Source organism: Micrasema longulum, unplaced genomic scaffold (genome assembly GCF_059751315.1).
Source record: "Micrasema longulum isolate JH-2025_06_02 unplaced genomic scaffold, ASM5975131v1 h1tg002853l, whole genome shotgun sequence".
NCBI lineage: Eukaryota > Metazoa > Arthropoda > Insecta > Trichoptera > Brachycentridae > Micrasema > Micrasema longulum.
In genome coordinates this window covers 25,018-49,315 of record NW_028279975.1, presented here as the reverse complement: position 1 = coordinate 49,315, position 24,298 = coordinate 25,018, and the positions used below count along the sequence as shown (strand labels likewise).

The 24,298-nt window shown below is 38.8% G+C and overlaps 2 protein-coding genes and 1 long non-coding RNA gene across 4 annotated transcripts; 1 reads left to right on the top strand and 2 right to left on the bottom strand.

Annotated features, from left to right (window-relative positions):
• Window positions 1-34: 34 nt before the first annotated feature.
• Window positions 35-10,030, bottom strand: Fer1HCH (ferritin 1 heavy chain). The gene is made up of 5 exons (XM_088241355.1): window positions 9,752-10,030; window positions 4,842-4,984; window positions 2,438-2,572; window positions 2,118-2,306; window positions 35-384 (listed from the first exon to the last, which is right to left on the bottom strand). Exons 1-5 carry the CDS (start codon window positions 9,807-9,809, stop codon window positions 229-231), a joined length of 681 nt encoding a protein of 226 aa, XP_088097481.1. The 5' UTR covers window positions 9,810-10,030; the 3' UTR covers window positions 35-228.
• Window positions 10,031-12,487: 2,457 nt separating this feature from the next.
• Window positions 12,488-15,937, bottom strand: LOC148271462 (uncharacterized). The gene is made up of 2 exons (XR_015825086.1): window positions 14,778-15,937; window positions 12,488-13,953 (listed from the first exon to the last, which is right to left on the bottom strand). It is a non-coding gene; the product is annotated as an uncharacterized LOC148271462 (long non-coding RNA).
• Fer2LCH (ferritin 2 light chain) lies at window positions 12,520-23,764 on the top strand. 2 transcript variants are annotated; one of them, XR_015825085.1, is made up of 5 exons: window positions 12,520-12,681; window positions 17,245-17,351; window positions 19,270-19,500; window positions 20,239-20,716; window positions 21,114-22,322. XR_015825085.1 is itself a non-coding variant. In XM_088241354.1 (5 exons), the coding sequence occupies exons 2-5, from the start codon at window positions 17,246-17,248 to the stop codon at window positions 23,538-23,540; spliced, it is 678 nt and encodes a 225-aa protein (XP_088097480.1). In that variant the 5' UTR covers window positions 12,520-12,681; window position 17,245; the 3' UTR covers window positions 23,541-23,764. The 2 variants fall into 2 exon arrangements, 1 of the variants encoding a protein (XP_088097480.1); XM_088241354.1 differs by lacking the exon at window positions 21,114-22,322 and adding an exon at window positions 23,382-23,764 and having other exon boundaries at window positions 20,239-20,420.
• The last annotated feature ends 534 nt before the right edge of the window (window positions 23,765-24,298 follow it).

Below are 24,298 nucleotides of genomic sequence, written 5' to 3'. Positions count from 1 at the left end.
AATCAAAAGTATGGGATAAATAATAAAGCGATTAATTATACAAGATATTTATTATATTTCAAAAACATACAATAGGATTATTTATACATAAAATATACAAAAACAATAATGTTTGGAGAGTCCCGATGATGGGCGGGAATCCTAAGACAGAGCGACGTCACTAGATTTGTAAGAGCTAATCTATAAAGTTGTAATATTTGATGCGGGGTGCGCAGCCCTTCGCGGGAATTACATCTCCCCGTTGAGCAGCTTCTTGTCGAACATGAAGTCTCCGAGCGCGCGGTAGGCGGACACCATCTTCCCCAGCGTGGACACGCGCCCGGCGAGCTCGCGCTGGCCCTTGTACTGCTCCTCGAGGAACTCCCCCGTCAGGTAGTCTGATATCTGCGCATCGACCACGTCATTCGGTCGAACATGAGAAATAATGGAAATACACTTTGATTTAGCAACATCATCAATAAATGAAAAGCAGGAGTGCCAAATGGGCACCCTGAGGTACACCCGAGGTAACATCAACGCTGGTTGACAATAATTATCTATCTGAATATTTTGTTTCCTACGAGTGAGATAAGAATTAATTCTCAAATAATAAATGGTAAAATATTTTAAGTTTGCCAAAATTTTTGCAGACAAGGACTGGATTCAACTTCCTGAGGAGCTGTTAACATTGACATATTACAACAGAGATGAAGAACATTTAAGAGATATTAACTTCTCTAAAATGTTCTTCATCTCTGTTGCAAACAGCGAGGGAAAACATTTTTGAGAAGGGAATATGGAAGTCTGGTTTTAAGTGGCCACTCGATGTTCCCCCTCTCTGTTGAAATAAATTTAAATATGAATGACTCCCTAGGGAAGAAATTCAGCCAGTCTGCAAGCATTTGGATATGCTCAAACGTTGTTGAATACACTATAGTCCTTAAAATTTAGCTTGATAAAAATGACAGCTGCCAAACTAATGTGACTAGTGGTGGGGAAGTACTGAGCACTGAGCACTGACCATGTACTGATAAAATAGATTTTATCAGTTTTTTCATGCAAGCGTGAAATTCTGTTTCCGAAAATTGATATAAAAACGCAAAAACAAGCCTATTATAGTGCGCTTAAGACAATTATTCACAAAAAAAATAAGACATTTTTACTTTTTTTCATGAACAACATTAATAAATTATTTTTATATTCGATCAATTTACATTGATCAATTTGTCCCATCTCTAACGCTTTTGCAAAATGACATAACCTTGTAAGAACTTTGTTAATAATTAGCATATTACAACAGAAATGAAGAACATGTGAGAAATGGTAATATATAAGTCTAGGCATCTCCAGGGCTTATGACCTGTCAATGGCTGGTTAAAGTGGCCACTTTACACACTGTGTAACATTCACCATTCTGCCTATATTTGAACATCTATATTCCTTCAATTCTTTCATCTGTTGATGTTTGTGAAGTTAAAGAGCTGAAACCTTTATTTATGCGGGTGAGATTCATCTAATTGAATTATTTCACCTACATACTAGACTAGGCAACGCCTGAAAATGTTATTTTTTCAATTTCTATACTTCTTCATGGACCAGGTAATTTATCAACAATATTTTGAGTTTGTCCAAATTTTTGTAGACAACTAACTTCACAAAAATCAACAGATGAAAGAATTGAAGGAATATAGACGTTCAAATATAGGCAGAATGGTGAATGTTTCGTTAGCTCAATGACAGGTCATAAGCCCTGTGAATGCCTATACTTCCATATTTCTTTCTTAAAATATTTTCCCAATCTGTTGCAACAAACTTCGATCAAATTTTATTTATGTTTCATTAATGAAAAAAGAAAAATTTGAGTTATTAAGATTTACCCAAATATTTAATTTTAAGGGCTATTTTCAACGAGTTGTAAATAACTCACTTTTAGAAAATGGAAATCAAGTTGGGGCAGAGTGGGATTCAAACCACGGACCTTTGAGACGCGAGTCCGAGACACTAGCCACGGGACCACGACCCGATTCAAATAGTATCATATCCCCCGGGGTGGAAATTCAGCCTGTCGACAAGCATTTGGACACTCAGAACATCGCTGAAGACAAATAAGCGGGGAACACATTCGGGTCCGTACTCACGTGGTAGTCGTTGAAGTCGGTGCAGACTTGCTTGCACTGCTCCGTGCCCTCGTTGCACTGCCTGACGCAGTGCTTGGTGCTCTCGCACGTCTCGATGACCGCGCGGATGCTCTGCGTGACCTCGGCCTCCAGCTTCAGGGAGTCGTTCAGCGCCGACAGGCCGCCGTCCCACGCCGTGGCCGCCGGCACCTGGCGATCGAGGCATTTCAGGTTGAAATTTCAATAAAATGCATCATGCCTCCGAGCCAGATCGGACCGGTCCGATCAAAACTGGAATAAGTATATAAACGGGGAGTCCAGGATTCTGAGGGTGTACTCACGGGGACGGAGATGAGAGACGTCAGTTTGGACGTCAGCTCTCCGCGCATGCTCAGGTAGTGGATCAGCTTGATGGCGTGTTCCCTCTCTTCGGACGCGCTCTCGAAGAAGAACTTGGCGAAGCCGGGCCGGTTGATCTGCAATGTCAATAACGCATAGTTGAGCGGGAATGTTGCGTGAAACGAAACGAATAGGCCTCGTCCCTCTCTAACTACGCATGTGCATCGACCATCTTCCGGGAATCAGCAAGCAGCCTGTTAGCCACATGCGCGAGAGTAACTACCTACAAAATATGAAAGCTACTCTTTGGACATCATCCATCTTTATTTTGTTACTCATTATGTTGAAAGAGCGCTTTATTTAATAATAATAATAGGCTGATTTATAAAGCGCCATTTATAGACGAAAGGTCCGCTCGAGGTTCCTGCTCCGGTATCTATCGAAGAATGATCACCTTATTTTATTTATTTATCTAACAACACCAACAAACCATCACGCTGCTTCTCCGTAGTGGTATGCAGAGAATAACGCCACTGTCATCACTGTCTTTGCATACACGCCTCGCTTTCTCTACATTCATACATCTTCGTCGATTATTCCTACTCTTGACATCTACGAGTATTTTTTTTATTAATCTTATGATTTACCTTGATATTTCAATTTTGGTGGCCATTTTCAACGAGTCGTAAATAACTCGCTGTTAGAGAATGGAAATCAAGTTGGGGTAGAGTGGGGTCTGAACCTCGGACCTCCGGCCCGAGAGTCCGCAACACTAGCCACGGGACCCCGGCCCGATTCAATTTCAATTCGTTGGATTCGAACGTGCCGTGTCTCTCTCGGTCTTCCCCGTTTTCTGCATCCGTTCTTTAGCTGTCCATTCGCTCCGCGTGTCCAATGATGTCACTACTGCTATCATCACGCCTTCTTGCACATGACCGGACTTGAGATTTTGGTTTATCTGATCATGCCACGTCTTCCTCGGTCGTCCTCGCCATTTACACTTGTTTTACCATTCTTTCATCATCCATCTGTTCTGCATGACCAAACCATCTGAGAGACCGTATCGTTCATATTCATAATCGTATCAATTATACCTGACTCAGATTTACACTCTTGATTTCATCATCCGTAACCCTGTCATACATTGATTTCCCACACATTTGTCTAAGAGATCGCACATCGACGCCTTCACTCGGCTTTCATCCTTCCTCTGCCAGTTTCGTGTTTCACTTCCATACATAAAAGTTGGGATTTAAACTAAAAAAAAAATATTACCTTCCACAAATTAAAACCGATCTCGAGCTACCCGAGAATATAGCGATCAGGGCCTCGATTATGATGGGAAGATAATGACGTCATACCTTCACCTCGACGGTATAGTTGCGATTACAAAGATATACTACCGACCTCCCACCTTCAAGTTTTGGGTAGGTACATAGATATGAAACAAGGGAAGCGTACGCCATGGTACACATATCTACGCTCTAAAATGACATAGTTTCAGTACGACGTCATAGTTGAAGATAAAAGTCTCCCGACCGACTACAAAGATACACTACCGGATACCCCACCATCAAGTTTTGAGGTAAGTACATCGGTTTATACCGACAGGTCTAGAACCCCTCGATACATTTATCTACGCATTAAAAGTGTCAAAAAAATTTTTCCACAGAACAATTTTTCCTTAAATTATGATTTATTAATTTTTTTTTACTGTTTTGAGGTTGGCACTTTTTTTCTTAAAGCCTATTAAAATATGAGAGAGAAATAATGAAGTTTTGAAGTAGAATTAAATTCAGACATAATTGTCACTTTAATAAAACGAGCGCCTAGATGTGAAAATAATGTCGCTAGGTTCTGTCCTATTAACAAATTAAAGTATCTAGGCGTCAGACACAGATTATATGCGTCAGAAAGTTACCACTCTAAAAAAATAATTTAGTTATTATATTTATTCCGTCTGTTTTACTATCTTTCCGAGTGTATGTACTGCGACATTTTAGGAGCCGGCTTTGTAGTCGATCGGTAGATACATACAGACGATCGTTAAGCGTACCGTCCTGGTGATTTCCAAAAGTCATGCAAAATTCATGTTCAAGCGAGCATTTTTTGCTTGAATTGGGATTTATTGGAGTTTATAATCGCTTTGAAGTGAGCACTTTTTATTACAGAAGCTTATTGAAAATATAAATGAGAACTATTTTAAATGTTAATGACGTAAGGAACGCGGAGTAATTGTTTGCGGTCATTCCATTGGCTAGTTTCGATCGTATGATCGTGTGGATGTGGCAAGCGGGTAGAACATACCGAGGTAGATACAGACAGCACAGAAGTTGAGTATACCGTCTCGATATATACAGATGAAGACGGCGTTCATAATCGAGGCACGGATCTGATTCCACTGACCGTGTCTTTGGAGAAGTGGGCGGCCATGGCGAGGTACTGCATGGACGCGTGCAGCTCCATCTGCACCTGCCGCCGCACGCTGTCCACGCACGGCTCCTCCATGGTGATCCAGTCGTCGGACGCGCTCACCGGGGGCTTCTCGCCTGCACAGACCGCAAAGAGATGATTATTTATTTATGTATCTACGGACGTCGTCCATTCACACAATTCACGGGGAATTAATATTACAATATAAGAACAGATAATTACTATTAACATTTTACAACAGAGATGAAGAACATTTAAGAGAAGGTAATATAGAAGTCTAGGCATCTACAGGGCTTTTCACCTGTCAATGGCTGGTTTAAGTGGCCACTTTACACACTGCGTAACATTCACCATTCTGACTATATTTGAACATCTATATTCCTTCAATTCTTTGATCTGTTAAATAGCTAATCTTGCATGTTTCACATTTTGTAAAATGTCTACCTCGGCACTGGACGGACACCCCAGTGAGAGGGGAAAATTATCATTAATGTAAAATAAGTAATACGTAAATTGTAAAAGAACCTCAGAGTATTAATGCGTCAACCTACAGAGAAGCCCTATCGCTGTTTCATAGAACGCAAGCGATGTTGGTTAGCAGCAAATTGGCGGCCATTTTGTTTTGTTTCACAACAAACACATGACGACAATATTTTGAGTTTGTCCAAATTTTTGTACAAGGACTGGATTCAACTCCCTGGGGAGCTGTTTATATTAACATATTACAACAGAGATGAATAACATTTAAGAAAAGGTAATATAAGAAGTATGGAAATTGAGAAAATAATATTTTCAGGCGTTGCCTAGTCTAGTATGTAGGTGAAATAATTCAATTAGATGAATCTCACCCGCATAAATAAAGGTTTCAGCTCTTTAACTTCACAAACATCAACAGATGAAAGAATAGAAGGAATAAAGATGTTCAAATATGGGCAGAATGGTGAATGTTACACAGTGTGTAAAGTGGCCACTCAAACCAGCCATTGACAGGTCATAAGCCCTGTAGATGCCCAGACTTCTATATTACCTTTTCTTAAATGTTCTTCATCTCTGTTGTAACATGTTAATATAAACAGCTCCGCAGGGCGTTGAATCCAGTCCTTGTCTACAAAAATTTGGACAAACTCAAAATATTGTTTTATTTATATATATATTTTTTTTGTTAATCTTTGCTTTTAATTTTAGTATAAAATTGTAAGATTCAATATGTCCGTGTAATTGTAATTTTCAAGGCAATATGCCCGTCCTTATATGTATATAAAGTGTCAAATAAATAGATGGTTTTCCTACGTTTGGGCTCCTCTATAGCTTGGCGCATTGTTACTCTGAGAAAAGAACAAATAAATAAATAAATAAAAGAGCCGATGGCAATAGGAGATTGGGCACACCGGCACTCGATAACCCAGATACAATGTAAACGTCGATCGATCGAAATTGATAAGGCCTTCACGCACATATTGATTTAGAGGTTATCCGAGCGTGGATCTCCGCGCTCGATAACGCGTTATCGTCCGAGGCACGGACGCCATCAATAACGTGGATCCGTCGGACGGATAAACAGTACGTTTCAAGTGGCAAGCGGTTTAAAGGTGCCTTTCAGAGTCAACGGCCTTTAGCCCGGTTGGATTTTAACTGAGACTAAAAATGTAAAAGAATAAACGTTACTTTATCTGATCGTGCCCTGTCTTCCTCGGCCGTCCCCGTCTCAAGTTACAGTTCATTTTCGCCATATTTTATATTTTATTTGGGAAATCAACAGTTCTACATACATATTTATATTAACATATCACAACAGAGACGAATAACATTTAAGAAAAGGTAATATAGAAGTCTAGGCGTCTACAGGGCTTATGACCTGTCAATGGCTGGTTTAAGTGGCGTATATTTGAACATATATATTCCTTAAATTCTTTCATCTGTTGATGTTTGTGAAGTTAAAGAGCTGAAACCTTTATTTATGCGGGTGAGATTCGTCTAATTGAATTATTTCACCTACATACTAGACTAGGCAACGCCTGAAAATGTTATTTTTTCAATTTCTATACTTCTTCATGGACCAGGTAATTTATCGACAATATTTTGAGTTTGTCCAAATTTATATAGACAAGGACTGGATTCAACTCCCTGGGGAGCTGTTTATATTAACATATTACAACAGAGATGAAGAACATTTAAGAAAATGTAATATAGAAATCTAGGCATCTACAGGGCTTATGGACCTGTCAATGGCTGGTTTGATTAGCCACTTTACACACTGCGTAACATTCACCATTCTGCCTATATTTGAACATCTATATTCCTTCAATTCTTTCATCTGTTGATGTTTGTGAAGTTAAAGAGCTGAAACCTTTATTCATGCGGGTGAGATTCGTCTAATTGAATTATTTCACCTACATACTAGACTGGGCGACGCCTGAAAATGTTATTTTTTCAATTTCTATACTTCTTCATGGACCAGGTAATTTATCAACAATATTTTGAGTTTGTCCAAATTTTTGTAGACGAGGACTGGATTCAACTCCATGGGGAGCTGTTTATATTAACATATTACAACATAGATGAAGAACATTTAAGAAAACGTTATATAGAAGTCTAGGCATCTACAGGATTTATGACCTGTCAATGGCTGGTTTAAGTGGCCACTTTACACACCGTGTAACATTCACCATTCTGCTCATATTTGAACATCTATATTCCTTCAATTCTTTCATCTGTTGATGTTTGTGAAGTTAAAGAGCTGAAACCTTTATTTATGCGGGTGAGATTCATCCAATTGAATTATTTAATTAATGTTACACAGTGTGTAAAGTGGCCACTTAAACCAGCCATTGACAGGTCATAAGCCCTGTAGATGCCTAGACTTCTATATCACAAAAGTCAACAGATGGAAGAGTTTAGGAAATGTGGATGTTCAAACATGGGCAGAATGGTGAATGTTACACAGTGTGTAAAGTGGCCACTCAAACCAGCCAATGACAGGTCATAAGCCCTGTAAATGCCTAGACTTCCATATTCCCTTCTCAGAAAATTTTTCCCTCTCTGTTGAAATAAAACTGCATATTTAAGTTTATAATTAATTTATGTACACCTAAGTATATTATAAAACGTACAATAAAATAACAAAAACATGACATAAACTATACATTTGTGGAGCAGTTGACAGTAAGACAGCTTATCTTATTTTTATGTAACAAAAATGATTAAGATACGCTGCGATTGGTGTATCAATGTAGTGCCCTATGCACCATTAGGTGCGGAAAATGAATGATGATGACGTCCCCAACGACATACCGATCGCCTTTTTTTGCACGGCAATAGATACAGGCTACTTCTAAGTAAATACATATGTATATCATTTCAACAGTAATTTTTAAATTATCAAACGACAAAACTAAATAATCAGCTTTCTCTCTAATATCAATTACATGGAATTAAGAATGGTCCAGAAGGGGCGTAGAATCATATTTGAATACACCGGACTGTGTCCAAAAGTCCCCCCACTTTCGCCGCGCGCATGCGTGAAGTCGCCGCGTAATGTCGCCAGATCGCGGAAAATACAATCATAACACAAATGTAAGATAATTTTATGCGTAAATATTAATAAATTTCTCTAAAATTTTATTACGCACGCGGAAATATCAATTGACACAACAGAGAAGATAAGTAAAGGGTCATTTAATAAGAAAATTTTAATTAATTAACTTTGACCTTGAAAACAAACAATTTGTTTATTTTTTTTACATAAACTGGATATTTTTATGTAATGTTAAATAATATTTGATGTTTTAAAGATAATGTCGGTCAAATGTCCACCTCGGCGTTGTTTAATCCGAGAGGTCTAATTTTCATTACTTCTCTCATAAGATAAGCAAAGTAGTGTAAAAAAATTGACTATCTGACAGATGGAAAAATAATTACATTTTTAAGGGATGCATTTGCTACTTAAAACATTCGTTTGCTAATTACACATGAAATGTGATCCCATCCCGTTTCCTCAAGATCCCAGCAGTGTTTCTACACTTTAAAACGACACAACACGGCATGGTTGAATTCAAATCGGGAGTTGCGTACTGAGCGACGTCTACAAAGAAACTAATGGGTCAAATGTCCACCACAGAGTTGTTTGATCCGAGATCCAATTTTCATTAGTTCTCTCATTAGATGAGCAAAGTAGGGTAAAACAAAATACTACCCTGGCAACACTAACGAAATGCTCATTTTGTTTCTTCGACAATCTGACAGATGGAAAAATAATTTAATTTTTAAGTAATGCATTTGTTACATATACCTTCATTTGCTAATTACGCATGAAATGTGATTGCATCCTGTTGCTTTAAGATCCTAGCAGTATTTCTACGCGGTAAAAGGACACAAAACGGCATAGTTGAATTCAAATCGGGAGTTGCGTACTGAGCGACGTCTACAAAGAAACTGATTGGTCAAAACGTAAACCTACTCATTTATGAGTAGTTTAGTCGCCTTCTGTTTGATGCGCGTATGCGGTTTCTGGACTATTCTCAATTCTATGATCAATTAATTACGGCGGAGAAAATATGGCATCCCGTGAGATTTGCCAAACTCTGAAAAAGATGGCAGCGAAAACGGAATTATTATGTTGTTGACTACACACGGAAAAATACGTCACAAAGAGGTCAATATTACATTACGGCGTCATTAAAACGATGTATCATCAACAAACGGCGAAGCGCAACAATGCTCATGAACTCTAAACAAACGCGCAGTATTGTTGCAAGCATTTTATTAGCCCAAACAAAAGAGCGGCCATCGGCACTCGTTTGTTTGAGAAAAGCGTCGAAATTTTGCTACGGGCGGTTCATAGGTCATAGAGGCATGCTTTTAGGTATATAATATGAAGAACTCACAGCTTTGTATGCAGGATCCGATCGCTAGGACAGCGGAAAAGCACAGGAAGAATTTCATGTTGATGCGGTTTGGACGACTTTCTGGGTTCGAGTGCCGCGGATTCTGATCACAATCGGCCTTTACACGCACTGGCGTAGAAGACCAGAAGACTACTATTCACAATTCACTCCGCCGCGGGCGAGTCGCTGGCAATATTAATCACACTGCACGCTTTTCCGGATAATAATATTGTGATACGACCGCGCTTGACTCATATCAGATCTTTCCGGTTGTCATCCGCGGACATGCGCGAAGCTAGCTGCGAGCGGCGAAAATAGAGGTGACGCCAAAACACACCGAGAAAAAATACGATGAATCCAATCAAAATTGTACTCAAATTTCGCGTTTAAAACACGCCAACGCTAAAAAATCACTGCAATAAAAAAAAAAATAATCTATTGTTTTTCTTTGGTGTAATTTGAGTTTTTGGAGTACGTGCGCAATACGACACTTCGGTTAATCAGCTGTGCAAAGTCTAACGCGTTGTGCGCACGCGCGGCGTCACGTGACGGAAAAAAATAGTACGTACTTCGGTACCTCGTCATTTGCCGATAATAATGGGAATAATCGAAATACAAGCGTTTGAGACATGCAAATAATCGAATTCAAGCATCGAATTAATCGATTTTTTTTTACCGTAAAATGTCAGAAAACGGCCAAAAAAAAAACAGTGCTGACATTTGGAAGGACCTAGACTTAATCTCCAGAACTGTCCCGGGATTAAAAGATGATTTTTTTAAGCTTGAAATGGCTGCAAATGACATGGGTCTTAAAATTAATACATCTAAAGCTAGGGTTTCCTAGAACAGCGGTGCCCGTATCTTAACGGCCGTAGTGAACGGTGATGCGGTGGACAGTCGTCGTAACGGTGACCGAAAAGTGGTTTCCTAGAAAAATGGTGTTGACAACACCTTTAAAAAATGAAACCACTGTCTAGTCACCGTTACGACGGCTGTTCACCGCATCACCGTTCACTACGGCCGTTAAGATGATCGGGCTGTGGTCCTGTGGCAAGTGTCTCGGACTCACGGACCAAAGGTCTGTGGTTCGAATCCCACTCTACCCCAACTTGATTCCATTTTCTAATAGTGAGTTATTTACAACTCGTTGAAAATGGCCCTCAAAATTAAATATTTGGGTAAATCATAAGAACGCAAATATTTTTTTTTCTTTAAAAAAAAAAAAAAAGATACGGTCACCGCTGTCCTAGGAAACCCTAGCTTAAAACTAAATATATGTTTGCAAGAAAGTCACAAATAAACTTTGTACAACAGGCAATTGACGTTGGGTCACACCACATAGACAATGTCAACTCCTTTAAATATTTAGGTACTAAAATGACTAATGATAATAATTATAGTACTGAGATTAGAGCACGGCTATCGGCAACAAACAGATGTTATTATGGCTTGTTTAAACATCTGGGATTCAAATTGCTCACTAGAAAAACTAAGACCATTATTTACAAAAACTCTCCACAGACCGGTCATTACACATGGTGCCGAATGCTGGGTTATGACCAAAAGAGATGAAAATATGGTATCAGTATTCGAAAGAAAAATATTAAGGAAGATATTTGGCGCTGTCAACCAAAACGGAGTGTGGAGGAGACGGTTTGATCGGTTTGAGGCATTGGATGGCGAACCCGACATTGCGCAATTCATCAACATAAGAAGATTACAATGGTCGGGCCGTGTGCACAGAATGAATGATAACCACACCCCAAAAAAGATTATTCATACCACTCCGGAATGCAGACAAAGCAGAGGCAGACCAAAATTAAGATGGCTGGATAATGTGGAAAGTGACATAAGAGCGATTGGCCTGACGAACTGGAGAAGAGCCACGGGGTGCAGGGACGAATGAAGACAAATTCTGGAGGATTTCTCGTAGGGCTGAACTTGGAACTTCCTCATTATTATTTTGAAGTACTTTGTTTACTAGGGATGGAAAGACCGAGAAAGATATTGAAAGGAGGGTGAGTGCCGGGAACAGGGTGAACGGTGCACTGAAATCTACTTTGGCAAATAAACGTTTATCGCAGGAGGCTAAACTAGCAGTTCACAATGAAGTTCTAGTGCCAACTCTAATGTATGGGAGTGAAGTATGGAATTGGAAAAATGATGATGAAATTAGGTTAAATACTCTCGAAATGCGATCCCTCAGGTGAATGTGTGGTTAAACGATGTATGATAGGTGCACAAATGTCGAGACCCGTGACCTGTGTAAGACTGAGACATGCATTATCAACAGAATCAAGAAAAGGGTGCTGTGTTGGTTTGGACATGTAGAATGAATGGGCAGCGAAAGAACGGGTAAAAGGATCTACGATGCGAATGGAGACGGATGCAGAAAACGATGAAGACCGCGAAAGACATGGCACGATCAAGTCCATCAAATACTTGAAGATGGACAAGTCAAGAGTAGGAATAATCGGCGTGCGTGTATGAGAAGATGTATGCATGTAGAGAGGAAGCGAAGTATGTATGCAAAGATAGAGTGATATGGCGTTCTATCCTCTCTGACTACCCCTACGGGGAAACGGCGTGATGGTTTGTTGTTATTGTTGTTATCTCGATTTTTTTTTCAAGTACGAGTGAACTCGATTAATTGTGAGCATTTCGAAACGTCTCGATCTTTTTAATAACCGAATATTTCGATTATTTTAATTCGATTATTCCCACCATTGCTTGTCGTTTGCCGAGCGATTATTGTTTCATTGTTTGTTATCTCGCGTCAGGCCGATTCTCGAACGGGGCGACCGATGGTTTAATCGCCTTCTACGCCAGTGAGTGTAAAGGTTGAACGCTGAACGCTCATCAGATCCTCAATCCTCGTATTCCTCATCAGACTCCGGCGATCGTCGATCTTCGGAACTACGCACAAACAGGTACAAATCCTAACTACCGACCTGACAGCTTATTATTTACGCAGGACTGCGTCGCGCTTAAATTATTATCAACAGAACATCATTTCACTCTGTTCCCGAAGGAATTTCTCTCTAAAATGTCGCCGTGTAACTTAAAATCGTAATTGATTTGAATCATCCATTTTTTCTCTTTCATACCGATTCCTCGCATCGACAAAAGTTGTTATCGAAACGTTATTCTAGAAACGTCGTATTTTGTATCAAATATCATAATTGCGACTTGCTTTATGATCCGTGTGTCATATATAAATATTTATATTTGTGTGTCATATATCAATATTTATATTTGTGCGTCAGTTAGTCGCATTTGGCAAAGCCGTCGAAACAAAGCAGACCACGCAGTATAATATTATATTATTTATTTTTATCAACACGCCAGTCCCAGTAATTTTCCACCTCAAAAACTAGGCAAATGTCCAATGAGGAACAATATTTTGAGTTTGTCCAAATTTTTGTACACAAGAACTGGATTCAACTCCCTGAGGAGCTGTTTATATTAACATATTACAACAGAGATGAAGAACATTTAAGATAAGTTAATATAGGAGTCCAGGCATCTACAGGGCTCATGACCTGTCAATGGCTGGTTTAAGTGGCCACTTTACACACTGTAACATTCACCATTCTGTCTATATTTGAACACCTATCTAAGGAATCTTCAGTTCTTTCATCTGTTGATGTTTGTGAAGTTAAAGAGCTGAAACCTTTATTTATGCGGGTGAGATTTGTCTAATTGAATTATTTCACCTACATACTAGACTAGGCGACGCCTGAAAATGTTATTTTTTCAATTTCTATACTTCTTCATGGACCATATCAACAATATTTTGAGTTTGTCCAAATTTTTGTAGACAAGAACTGGATTCAACTCCCTGGGGAGCTGTTTATATTAACATATTACAACATAGATGAAGAACATTTAAGATAAGGTAATATAGGAGTCCAGGCATCTACAGGGCCCATGACCTGTCAATGGCTGGCCTTTTTTTAAAAAAATGTTATTACTATTTTATTTTATTTTTACATCTGAGCAAGTTTTTCATTCTTTATTTCCATTCTTAATTTTTAATTACTCTTACAAATTTTCTTCATTTTTAATATTATTTCCATTTGTAAATACTCACTGCAAACTACAAACCTTAAAATATCTTTTTTTCACTTAAATTTTAATTTTCAAGCAACTTTCATTTATGTTTTCTTTTTCCTTCTCTTTTTTATACTTTCATAATTAACCTTACATATAATTGCTTTTTAATATGGAAACCTCACTGGTCCATTAGAATCAAGTCTAATTGTGTAAAATATTAAACTTTGTAACTGTACTGTATGTTGCACAATAAGTTTTTCTGGGTTATTATGCCGTGTGTCGTTCGTACTCTCTACCGACGTTTCGGATCGCGTTACAGCGTCCATCATCAGGGTTGATGTTATTTGTGTATGAATATGTGTCACGTTAGGTACTTAGAATTTTATATTTTTTATCAATATTCCTACAGAGATGATGTAGAATTTTTTCAAATTCAGGATTATCGATATTCGAGCGTTTACAGGGCTTATGACCTGTCATTGGCTGGGTTGAGTGGCCACTTTACGTACAACATTCCCCATTCCGCTTATTAGCGAATATCGACATTGGTATCATTTTGATTCTTGTATATATCTTATTAAATGAGAAAGCATTCACTAGCGTGTTGGAGCACCATCTATGTATTGATATTGAAGTTAAGTATTTTTAATTAGCATATTACTTTATTTTATGTATTTAAGACTCTTCCTCTTAGAATTTTTACCGTGTCGTAGTCGTTTAGATTAATGTGTACCATTATGTACTTAGGATCTATACCGTATCACAAATCTGAGTTCCATTGCAATCTTTATGCGATTTCTTTATGACTGGGTACCAGGATGTTTTTAATCGCATCCCATCATCTCTGTTTATGTTGTCGCGATGTTTGTAAATCTCAGTTGCTTCTTTTACTAGTCGTGTTTGGTGGTTCTTTGGCTTTGTTCGATCCGAAACGTCGGTAGAGAGTACGAACGACACACGGCATAATAACCCAGAAAAACTTACTGTGCATCTTAACGGCCGTGAAAATCTAAGAAGTTTAAGTACTGTATGTTTCCTGAATAAAAGAAAATAAAAAAATAAATAAAAACATTATACGAGGGTCTGTTCGGTGGAATTCCTCATTGTGAACCGGCAGTTTTCTGCATAGTTACGTTCAATCATAATAACCTTAAAATTTAAACAAATGTTTACTAAGCTCACTCTAACCGCGTCTAAGATAAGCCTATCCTTCTAACAAGATCTTGATCACCAGAACGCTTCGTTTTTTATCATATCTTCCGAGCATTTTATCTTCGACACGCAATCTTCAATTAGCCAAAACTGATTGCATCTTCGTGTCGCGATTCGCGATACATTCAGCTGTATAGATTATTTCGAGTACAATTATCATTTTAAATACATAAATTTGGATAATTTATATAGTTTATTTAATTTGCAGGCGATTACTAGTACTGAATTTAACTCGGAAGAGTCTTAACTACATAAAATAAAGTAATCTAACTAACTAACTAACTAACCATCACGCCATTTCCCCAGAGGGGTAGGCAGAGAGGATAGAACGCCACACCACTCTGTCCTGGCACACTTCCTTTGCTTCCTTCACATTCATACATCTTCTCATGCGCGCACGTCGATTATTCCGACTTTTCACATGACCACTTTCAAGAATTTGTTGTACTCGATCGTGCCGTGTCTTTCTCGGCCTTCCTCGACTTCTACAACCGGACACATTCGCATCATAAATCTTTTTAGCCGTTCTTTCATCATTCATTCGCTCCACATGACCGAACCATCGCAAAAGACCTTTCTTAATTTTGTCGATAATGCTCAACTCAGCCTTGCATTCTGCTCTAATTTCGACATTAGGGCACCTATCGTACATTGTTTTTCCGCACATTCGCCTGAGGGATCGCATTTCAACAGCATTCAGTCTACTTTCGTCCCTTTTTTTCCAACTCCATGCTTCGCTTCCATACATTAGGGTCGGTACCAGAACTCCATTATGAACTGCTAATTTAGCCTCTTGCGATAGACACTTATCTGCTACGACAGACTTTAAGGCACCATTAACTCTGTTACCGGCACTAACCCTCCTTTCAATATCCTCGTCCATATTTCCATCTCTAGTATAGTAACATACTACCCAGATATACAAATTCTTCGACCTGTTTCAAACTATCTCCATTGACTACAATCTTACATTCAGTCATAGTTACATTTCCTTCAAAGACCACGACGTTGGACTTTTGCACATTCATTAGCAAATCACTCTCCTTGCACACTTCGTAAACCTTTGTAACCGAGGATTGCAGTTCCTCTTCGCTGTCAGCTAGGAGGACTGCGTCATCGGCGTACAGAAGGCAGCTGACAGTTAGATTACTCATTTTCGCTCCCACACCCATACTTTTCAATTCTCTCATACATTTATCCATGTATATGTTGAATAACCACGGTGACATTACACATCCCACATAAAGTAATCTGCTTAATTAAAATACTTAACTTCAATATCAATACATAGACAACTCGCTTGTGGATGGTTTCTCAAATTCATAACATAGATACAAAAATCAAAAATGTTACCGGTGTGGATATTGGCTAATAAGCGGAATGGGGAATGTTGTAGTACTTAAAGTGGCCACTTAATCCAGCCAATGACAGGTCATAAGCCCTGTAAACGCTCGAATATCCATAATCCTGAATTTGGGAAAAGAAAAATTCTACCTCATCTTTGTAGGGATATAAATAAAAATATTTAATTTATCCCTATTTTGAAACAGAGCAATCTCTCAATCTGTCTTCATCGGAGAGACGTAGAACTGAGATGGTCCTTATATGCATTTTCAAAATACTTAATGCTTTAAGTGATGTCCCATCTCTGTTGCGATCAATTTCTTTTCATGTTCCCAGCCGTGTCACCAGAAGTCAAAATCTGCTATTTATTAAATCTTCTAAGAGCAACTTTGGTTTTTATGCCCCAATGTCCAGAATGTGTAGATTAGTCGATTCATCGCACGACTTGGAATTCTTTGGGATAGATCTTCCGGCTTTTCGTAGATCTCTTCGCGCGACTAAACAGTGTGGGATGAAGTTGGATTGGCACGGTTTAGCTCGAAGTCTTGGTTTTTATGAATATATTGTATACAATTATTGTTTTGCCCTTGTTTGTCTTTGCTAAATAGTTTTATGTTCTTTTTGTTCAGTTTCTTGCATTTATGTTTCTTCATGTGACTGTTGTAATTGGCTCAGGCCGTATATTTAATAAATAAATAAATAGTGCCATCTCAAGGGCGCTGTACAATAAATAAGTATCCCTGCACGTCTTGCAGCTACAGAGCGCACGGAAGTAATCCAGCCCCCATTTTCATTCAGTTTTAATTTGACGATGAAGTAAAGCATTAAAATCGAAATCTCTTTTTTTTCTCTGCGCCTCTTCACAAAACGTTTTGTTCCAGAATGAGAGTCCTCACCGTACTGCTGTGCGCCGCGGTGGCGCTGACCAGCGTGGGCGCCGAGTACTGCTACAGCTCCGTCAACAAGGCGTGCGAGAACGCCGGCACAAGTGAGTATCGCCCCCCGGGCGCGCGAGGTACGCGCCCCGCACTTACCCAGACATTGTTCCCATCCACGGAGGCACTGGACACTACGCAACTTGTTCACAAGAGTCACTGACACATTTCTGGCCATGCGGCTACAAGAGTAGATCCCAGCAGAATGCTCGTACGAGGCTTGACTGTAATTTTAATTACAGTCAAACTTTAAATTTATTTCAACAGAGAGGGAAAACATTTTTGAGAAGGGATATGGAGGTCTAGGCATTTACAGGGCTTATCACCCACGTGATAAAGGTTCGAATTCCACTCTGCCCCGACTTGAGTCCTATTTTCTTTTAGTGGGAAATCAACCTTGGCAAATAAATATTTGTCGCAAGAGGCAAAATTAGCAGTTCACAATGGAGTCCCAGTGTATAGTAGAAAAATAATTATGAAAGTAGGTTAAATGCTGTCAAAATGTGATCTCTCAGGCGAATGTGTGGTAAAACTATGTACGATAGATGCACAAATGTCGAGATCCGTACATTATGCAAGGCTGAGATAGGCATTACCGACAGAATCAAGAAAGGGGCGCTGCCTCGGTTCGGACATGTGGAGCGAATGGACAGCGAGCGAACGGCTAAAAGGATCTACGATGCAAATATTGACGGACGCGGAAAGCGAGAGAGACATGGCACGATCGAGTCCATCAAATACTCGAAGACGGACATGCCGAGAGTAGGAATAATCGGCGTGCGTGCACGAGAAGATGTATGAATGTAGAGGAAGCGAGGTCTGTATGCCAAGATAGTGATATTTTTTAATTTTTTTGTCTTTTCTCAATAAACATAAGTGATAAAACATAGTATTAAAAAAATTAAGCATAATTACATAGCAACATATTAATATTAAAAAAAATCCCACAAAGGCACGTCCTGTTCGTGGGTATACAAGAAAATGTTAATGAATTTTTGCTCCTATAATAAATAATGGACAGTTATAATATTTTTGTATAATACAAGAAAATGTTAATGAATTTTTGCTCCTATAATAAATAATGGACAGTTATAATATTTTTTTGTAACATAAGTAAGAAAAAATAAAATATTCTGTAAAAGATTATTTGGTATTTTTTTTTATAGTAATTAAAAAAGGAAATAAAAAATATTTTAAAATCACACAAAAAAATTCCTTATTATTAAAGGGCAACAAAATATATCATAGAAAAAAGAGTTCGTATCTTTAGTTTGAATCCAGGATAGTGCGTGTTTTTTAAAAGAAGGAAAATTTTGAGTTTGGAATCAATGAAATATTATCAGTAAAAAAATATAAAAAAATTTTTGGGCCTATAAAATATGCATGTCTCTGTGCTGGCCCCGTCTCGTTTTACAATGTGCTATTTCTAACACGCGATTCCTTCTTTGACTCGATCTATTAGAATTGCTTGTAAATACATTTTGGTTCTGAAATATATATTTTAATCATTGAAAACAATATATTTGTCTTAGGTCTAAAAGTTTAGCTTCTTGGAACAATCGGAAAGAGGGAAAAGTGCGATTCTTGTGAAGCGTTATTTTTAGTATAAATTTTTGAACAGTTTCTAATGGTTTAATATGGTTGTTGCAAGCTCCCCCCCATCCAATTATTCCATAGGAAAGCGATGACTGTACAAGTGCATAATATACCATTTTAATCGTATTTAGCTTTATATGCGGTTCTATCCTCTCTGCCTACCCCTACGGAGAAACGGCGTGACGGTTTGTTTGTTTGTGTATTATATGTTCACTAAATTGTTTTATTTCACACAATGAACTACATGATTATTGTGTACTGCTGTGATTATTTCTGTAAATGATTATTTTTTTGTTAAAGGTTCTTTGAACCGTTGATGTATAAATAAATAAATAAATAGTTGAGAGCAGAGTTTGACCCGGTGTCGTGTTGCAGAGACGTCCCTCGTGCAGTGCAACGCCAAGTACTCGGCCTTCCCGCACGTCAACACGCGGCTGGACGTGTACATGAACGACCACATCGCGCGCTCGCACCAGCTGCTGCTGCTGGCCACGCACTTCGCCAACTTCCACAAGAACCGCGAGGGCTTCGCGCTGCTCTTCCGGCGGCTCAGCGACCGCTCCTGGCACAAGGCCCAGGAGCTGATCAAGTTCATCACCAAGAGAGGTATCTTCTGTTGCACCTGACCTAGCCGTGTATTATATTTTTTGTTGATAATTCATTTATTTAAAACTCTTAACACTAGGCACAATTAGGCTCAACTTCCGAGGTGCGCGACCTGGGTATCGTTTTTGATCAAAAATTATCCTTTATTAGGCACACAAATAATATTAATAGTAAATCTCTAAAAATGTTAGGCTTCGTGTTACGTGTGACTAAGGAATCCAAAAACATAGGCACTTTGAAGTTGATCTATACTTCATTAGTGAGAAGCCAGTCAGAGTATAACTCCACAATATGGACTCTTTACTACAACTGTCACTAAAATTCTCAGCAAAGAGTCCAAAAAAAATTCTTACGGTATATAAATTTTAAACTTAGAATCAGTCATGAATTTTTAAATTACAATTTTTTACTAAAAACGTTAAAAGTGATGCATTTGTTACATACACATTCATTTGGTAATTACACGTGAAATTTGATTGCATCCTTTTCCTTTACGATCCTAGCAGTATTTCTACACTTTAAAAGGACACAATATTCTCTTGAAAGAGTCCAAAAAAATTCTTACACCTTATACCATTTGTAATGTTTCTTTGATCGTTAATCTTTCAAAAGAAAACAACCTTTCAATATAGCCTATTTTACGATGTTTAATTGTAATGGTCAAACTATTAAACCGTTTGCCGCTGCTACGAGGTTGGCTCTTAGGATCTTGTTGTGACGTCGCGCGTTGTGTTGCAGGCGGCGCCGTGAACTTCTCCAACAGCGGGCTGAACTCGGGCCTGCCGGCGGACGCCACGTACGAGCTGTCCGAGTGGGAGGCCATGGCCAAGGCGCTGGACATGTACAAGTCCCTGGCCACTGAGGCGCACTCCATCCACAAAGACGTGACCCGCAACGGGGAGCAGTTCCACGACCCCGAGGTGACGCTGCCGACCGGCGCTAGCCGGGGGCTGCCTGGCCGGCGACTCGGAATCACGAACGACCGCCAGGCAGCCGACAACCCAGCACTCTTCTGATCACTGCTTATATCAAAATTGCCTATAGTCCTTAAAATTTAGCTTGATTAAATGACAGCTGCCAAACTAATGTGACTAGTGGTGGGGAAGTGCTGAGTACTGACCATGTATCGATCAAACTGATTTTATCAGTTTTTTCATGCAAACATGACACGCTGTTTCCTAAAATTGATATAAAACGCAAAAACAAGCCTATTATAGTGTTAAAAAACATGATCTGGTCAAATTAAGAAAATAAAATTGCAGAGCCATCTGCAGGCGATTACTAGTAATTAATTTAACTCGGATAGAGTCTTAGCTACATAAATAAAGTAATTTGCTTTAATACTTAACCTCAATATCAAATACATAGATGGCGCTCCAAACGCGCTAGCGAAAGCTTTCCCTGTTTCATGACATATATACTAAAACCAAAAATGTCACCGATATGGATATTCGCTAATAAGCGGAATGGGGAATGTTGTAGAATTCTACATAAAAGTGGCCACTTGAACCCAACCTATGACAGGTCATAAGCCCTGTAAACGCTCGAATATCCATAATCTTGAAACAAAAATTCTACCCATCTCTGTAGTGATATAAATAATACTATTATAGTGTGCTTAAGACAATTATTCACCAAAAAATAAGACATTTATACTTTTTTTCATGAACAACATCAAATTAATTATTTTTTATTCGATCAATTTACATTGATCAATTCGTCCATCTCTAATGTTTTTGCAAAATGATGTAACCTTGTAAGAACGTCGTTAATAATTGGGTTTATTTTAGTTTTTTTTTTAGTTTAATGCTGATTTATATATGTTGATTTATATGTCAAGCATTGTATTAAAAAAAAAAACATACCATATACGAATGATTTTTCGTGTGTCAATATAAATCACTCCTTAGACGTTACTACAAAGTTATGTTGTCACTTTTTCTGACAACTGTCATTCTAATCAAGCTGTATTTTAAAGACTAATAATTTAATTTTGAGTTGAATATATTAATACACTAGCTTTTACCCGTGACTTTGGTCGCGTGGTATTATCTGTTTTTTCCGGCATAAAAAGTAGCCTGATCGATTGCCGGTCTTCTTTTTGACATAATCGTAATTCTGTATTGGGTTGTGTTCCTGTGGCTAGTGTCTCGGTCCGTGGTTTGAATCGTACTTTGCCCTAACTTGATTCCTATTTTAATAGTGGGAAATCAATCAACCTCGGTAAATAAATGTTTGTCGCAAGAGGCAAAATTAGCAGTTCACAATGGAGTCCCAGTGTATAGGAGCGAAGTATGGAATTGGAAAAATAATTATGAAAGTAGATTAAATGCTGTCAAAATGTGATCTCTCAGGCGAATGTGTGGTAAAACTATGCACGATAGATGCACAAATGTCGAGATCCGTACATTATGTAAGGCTGAGATAGACATTATCGACAAAATCAAGAAAGAAGCTCTGCGTCGGTTTGGACATGTGGAGCGAATGGACAGCGAAAGAACGGCTAAAAATATCTACAATGCGAATGTTGACGGATGCAAAAACAGAGGAAGACCGAGAAGACGTGGCATGACCGAATTCAACAAATACTTGAAGACGGACATGTCAAAAGTCGGAATAATCGGCGCGGCGTGATATAACTTAAAAAAAAATATTATAAAAAAACGTCCCTAGAAAAACGCGACACGATAGTTGTGACGTTGAGGTTCTCGATGATGTTCTATAAAAATTTGAACGGTTAGGAACAAAGTTGAAAATTAACATTAATCGTGACGCATTAGGGGCGTGGCCAATGCAGTGACCGTTTATGCGGGAATTCAAAATTATAAATTTTAAAAATTATTTCCTAAAAATGAAAGCAAGTCAAAAGTGATGGTATTTGAAAGGGGAAGTGAGGTTACTGACTGCATAATAAATGTAAACAACGAATGTCTCCGACAAGTAGAAAAATTTGTGTATCTGGGAAGCGTGTTTTCAAGAGATGGAAGAGAGAAAAAGGTGTTGAAAGGAGTGAATGCGGGCAGCAAAATGAATGGCGCACTGGGCACAGTAGTTGCTAATAAAAATATGTCGATCGAAGCTAAGCTGGCAGTGCACAACGGAGTTTTAGTTCCAACATGAAACTGGCTGAAATGCGACCTCTTGGACGAATGTGTGGGAAATCAATGTATGACGGGGTTACGAATGATGAAATCAGGCGAGAGTGTAAATCTGAGTCGAGTATAATTGATAAGATTAAGAAAGGGTCTCTGGGATGGTTTGGCCGTGTAGAACGAATGGATGACGAAAGAATAGTCACATCCGAAACCACGATGATCAGTATGGGCAAGAAGACAAATTAATCAGACCCCCCCCCTCCCCCTCCTCTTTTCTCCTCTGCAGAAGTAAGCGACCATTTGCTTTTTTGATATTTTATTTTTAAAAAAAATATTTGATCTAAAAATGTATTTTAATGTGCCAATATGTCTTCGTGCTCATACTGATCATCGCGGTTTCTGATGTGACAGGGTTTAATAATTTAATCCTGTATATGGCAAGAATGAACGGCGACGTGAGACGAGGACGACCGAGGAAGACGAGGCGCGATCAGATAAACCGAAATCTTAAGTCTGGTCGTGTCAAAAGCAGGCAGAATTGAAGGGCTTGTATGATTGTGAAAGAAGCTAGGAATGTATGCCAGGATAGACGTGCGTGGCGGTTCATTCTCTCTGCCTACCCCTACGGGGAAATGTCGTGAGGGCAGTAAAAACGTTTTCTATGCACTAATATATACTAATCGGTAGCGCAAAGTATTTTTTTTGCTGGCCAGTATTTCATGGACCCCAATTGCTCGCAAGGCCGAAACTTCTGTGGACGATTTAAAAAAATGTTTGATTGCGCAGGTCGGGTCGTACCTGGAGGAGGAGTTCATGCACGAGCACTCGGAGACCATCCGCAAGCTGGCCGGGTACACCAACGACCTCCAGGGCTTCATCCAGGACCCCACGGACAGCTCGCTGGCCATGTTCGTCTTCGACGAATACCTCTCCAAGTCCATCTGAGGACTGCGCCGCAGAAGCGCGGCCGCCGAACTGGCCCCCGTATAATGTTTGTTTGAGCCACCTTACTGTAGATAAATCTGTAAAGTTGGGGCAGTCAATTATTTTGCTCCGCTCGGAGATCATATTCCAATTTATGTATATATGTATGTAATGCTCTCGTAGTTAGTTTTTATGAATAAATTATATTTCTGTGTGTTTTTTAATAAATAAATACTTTATTACGATGATCTGTTTTTATACTACACCAAAAATTGCGTTGCCTGAACCAATCTATTGTTAGAGATATAATGAGGAATTCCACTGTTTTCTAAGTTATTTATTTTTCTATTAGCGTACTATTTAACTAAGCAAAAATATATGTTTTTTTGTCCGTTATTTACAAAGATATGATTTTTTAAAGTTACATTTATCAAAACCGCGCCAAATGACCGTAATCAGTGTCACTTCAGTAGTGACGTCATGAAACGGTTGGCGTTCTTACTTTCACTGACCGCGGTAAGTTGTATTTCTCCAGCCAATAACAAAACTGACAAGAATCCATGGAATATTGCGTTGATTACTTCATTTAGTTGATCGTAATTTGCTCATTTCTATGCTATAATTGTTTTTACGAACGTTTCGATTCGGAAAAACCTAGAAAGTTGACATAATCTCTGGTTGAAATGTCAAATTATACAAATTATACTATTTTTTCTATGGTCAAAACGTTCCTTACAAGGTGCGGGGGCTTTAAAGCGGAAACCGGAAACACTACGCGT

Excerpts from the sequence above, each read along its gene's own strand:
- Fer1HCH (XM_088241355.1), bottom strand. The coding sequence starts at position 9,809 with ATGAAATTCTTCCTGTGCTTTTCCGCTGTCCTAGCGATCGGATCCTGC. Across the intron at positions 4,985-9,751 it reads CGGATCCTGCATACAAAGCT|GCGAGAAGCCCCCGGTGAGC; the intron begins GTGAGTTCTTCA and ends CGGTCTGTGCAG. Across the intron at positions 2,573-4,841 it reads CCCACTTCTCCAAAGACACG|ATCAACCGGCCCGGCTTCGC; the intron begins GTCAGTGGAATC and ends TTGACATTGCAG.
- Fer2LCH (XM_088241354.1), top strand. The coding sequence starts at position 17,246 with ATGAGAGTCCTCACCGTACTGCTGTGCGCCGCGGTGGCGCTGACCAGC. Across the intron at positions 17,352-19,269 it reads GTGCGAGAACGCCGGCACAA|AGACGTCCCTCGTGCAGTGC; the intron begins GTGAGTATCGCC and ends GTCGTGTTGCAG. Across the intron at positions 19,501-20,238 it reads CAAGTTCATCACCAAGAGAG|GCGGCGCCGTGAACTTCTCC; the intron begins GTATCTTCTGTT and ends GTTGTGTTGCAG.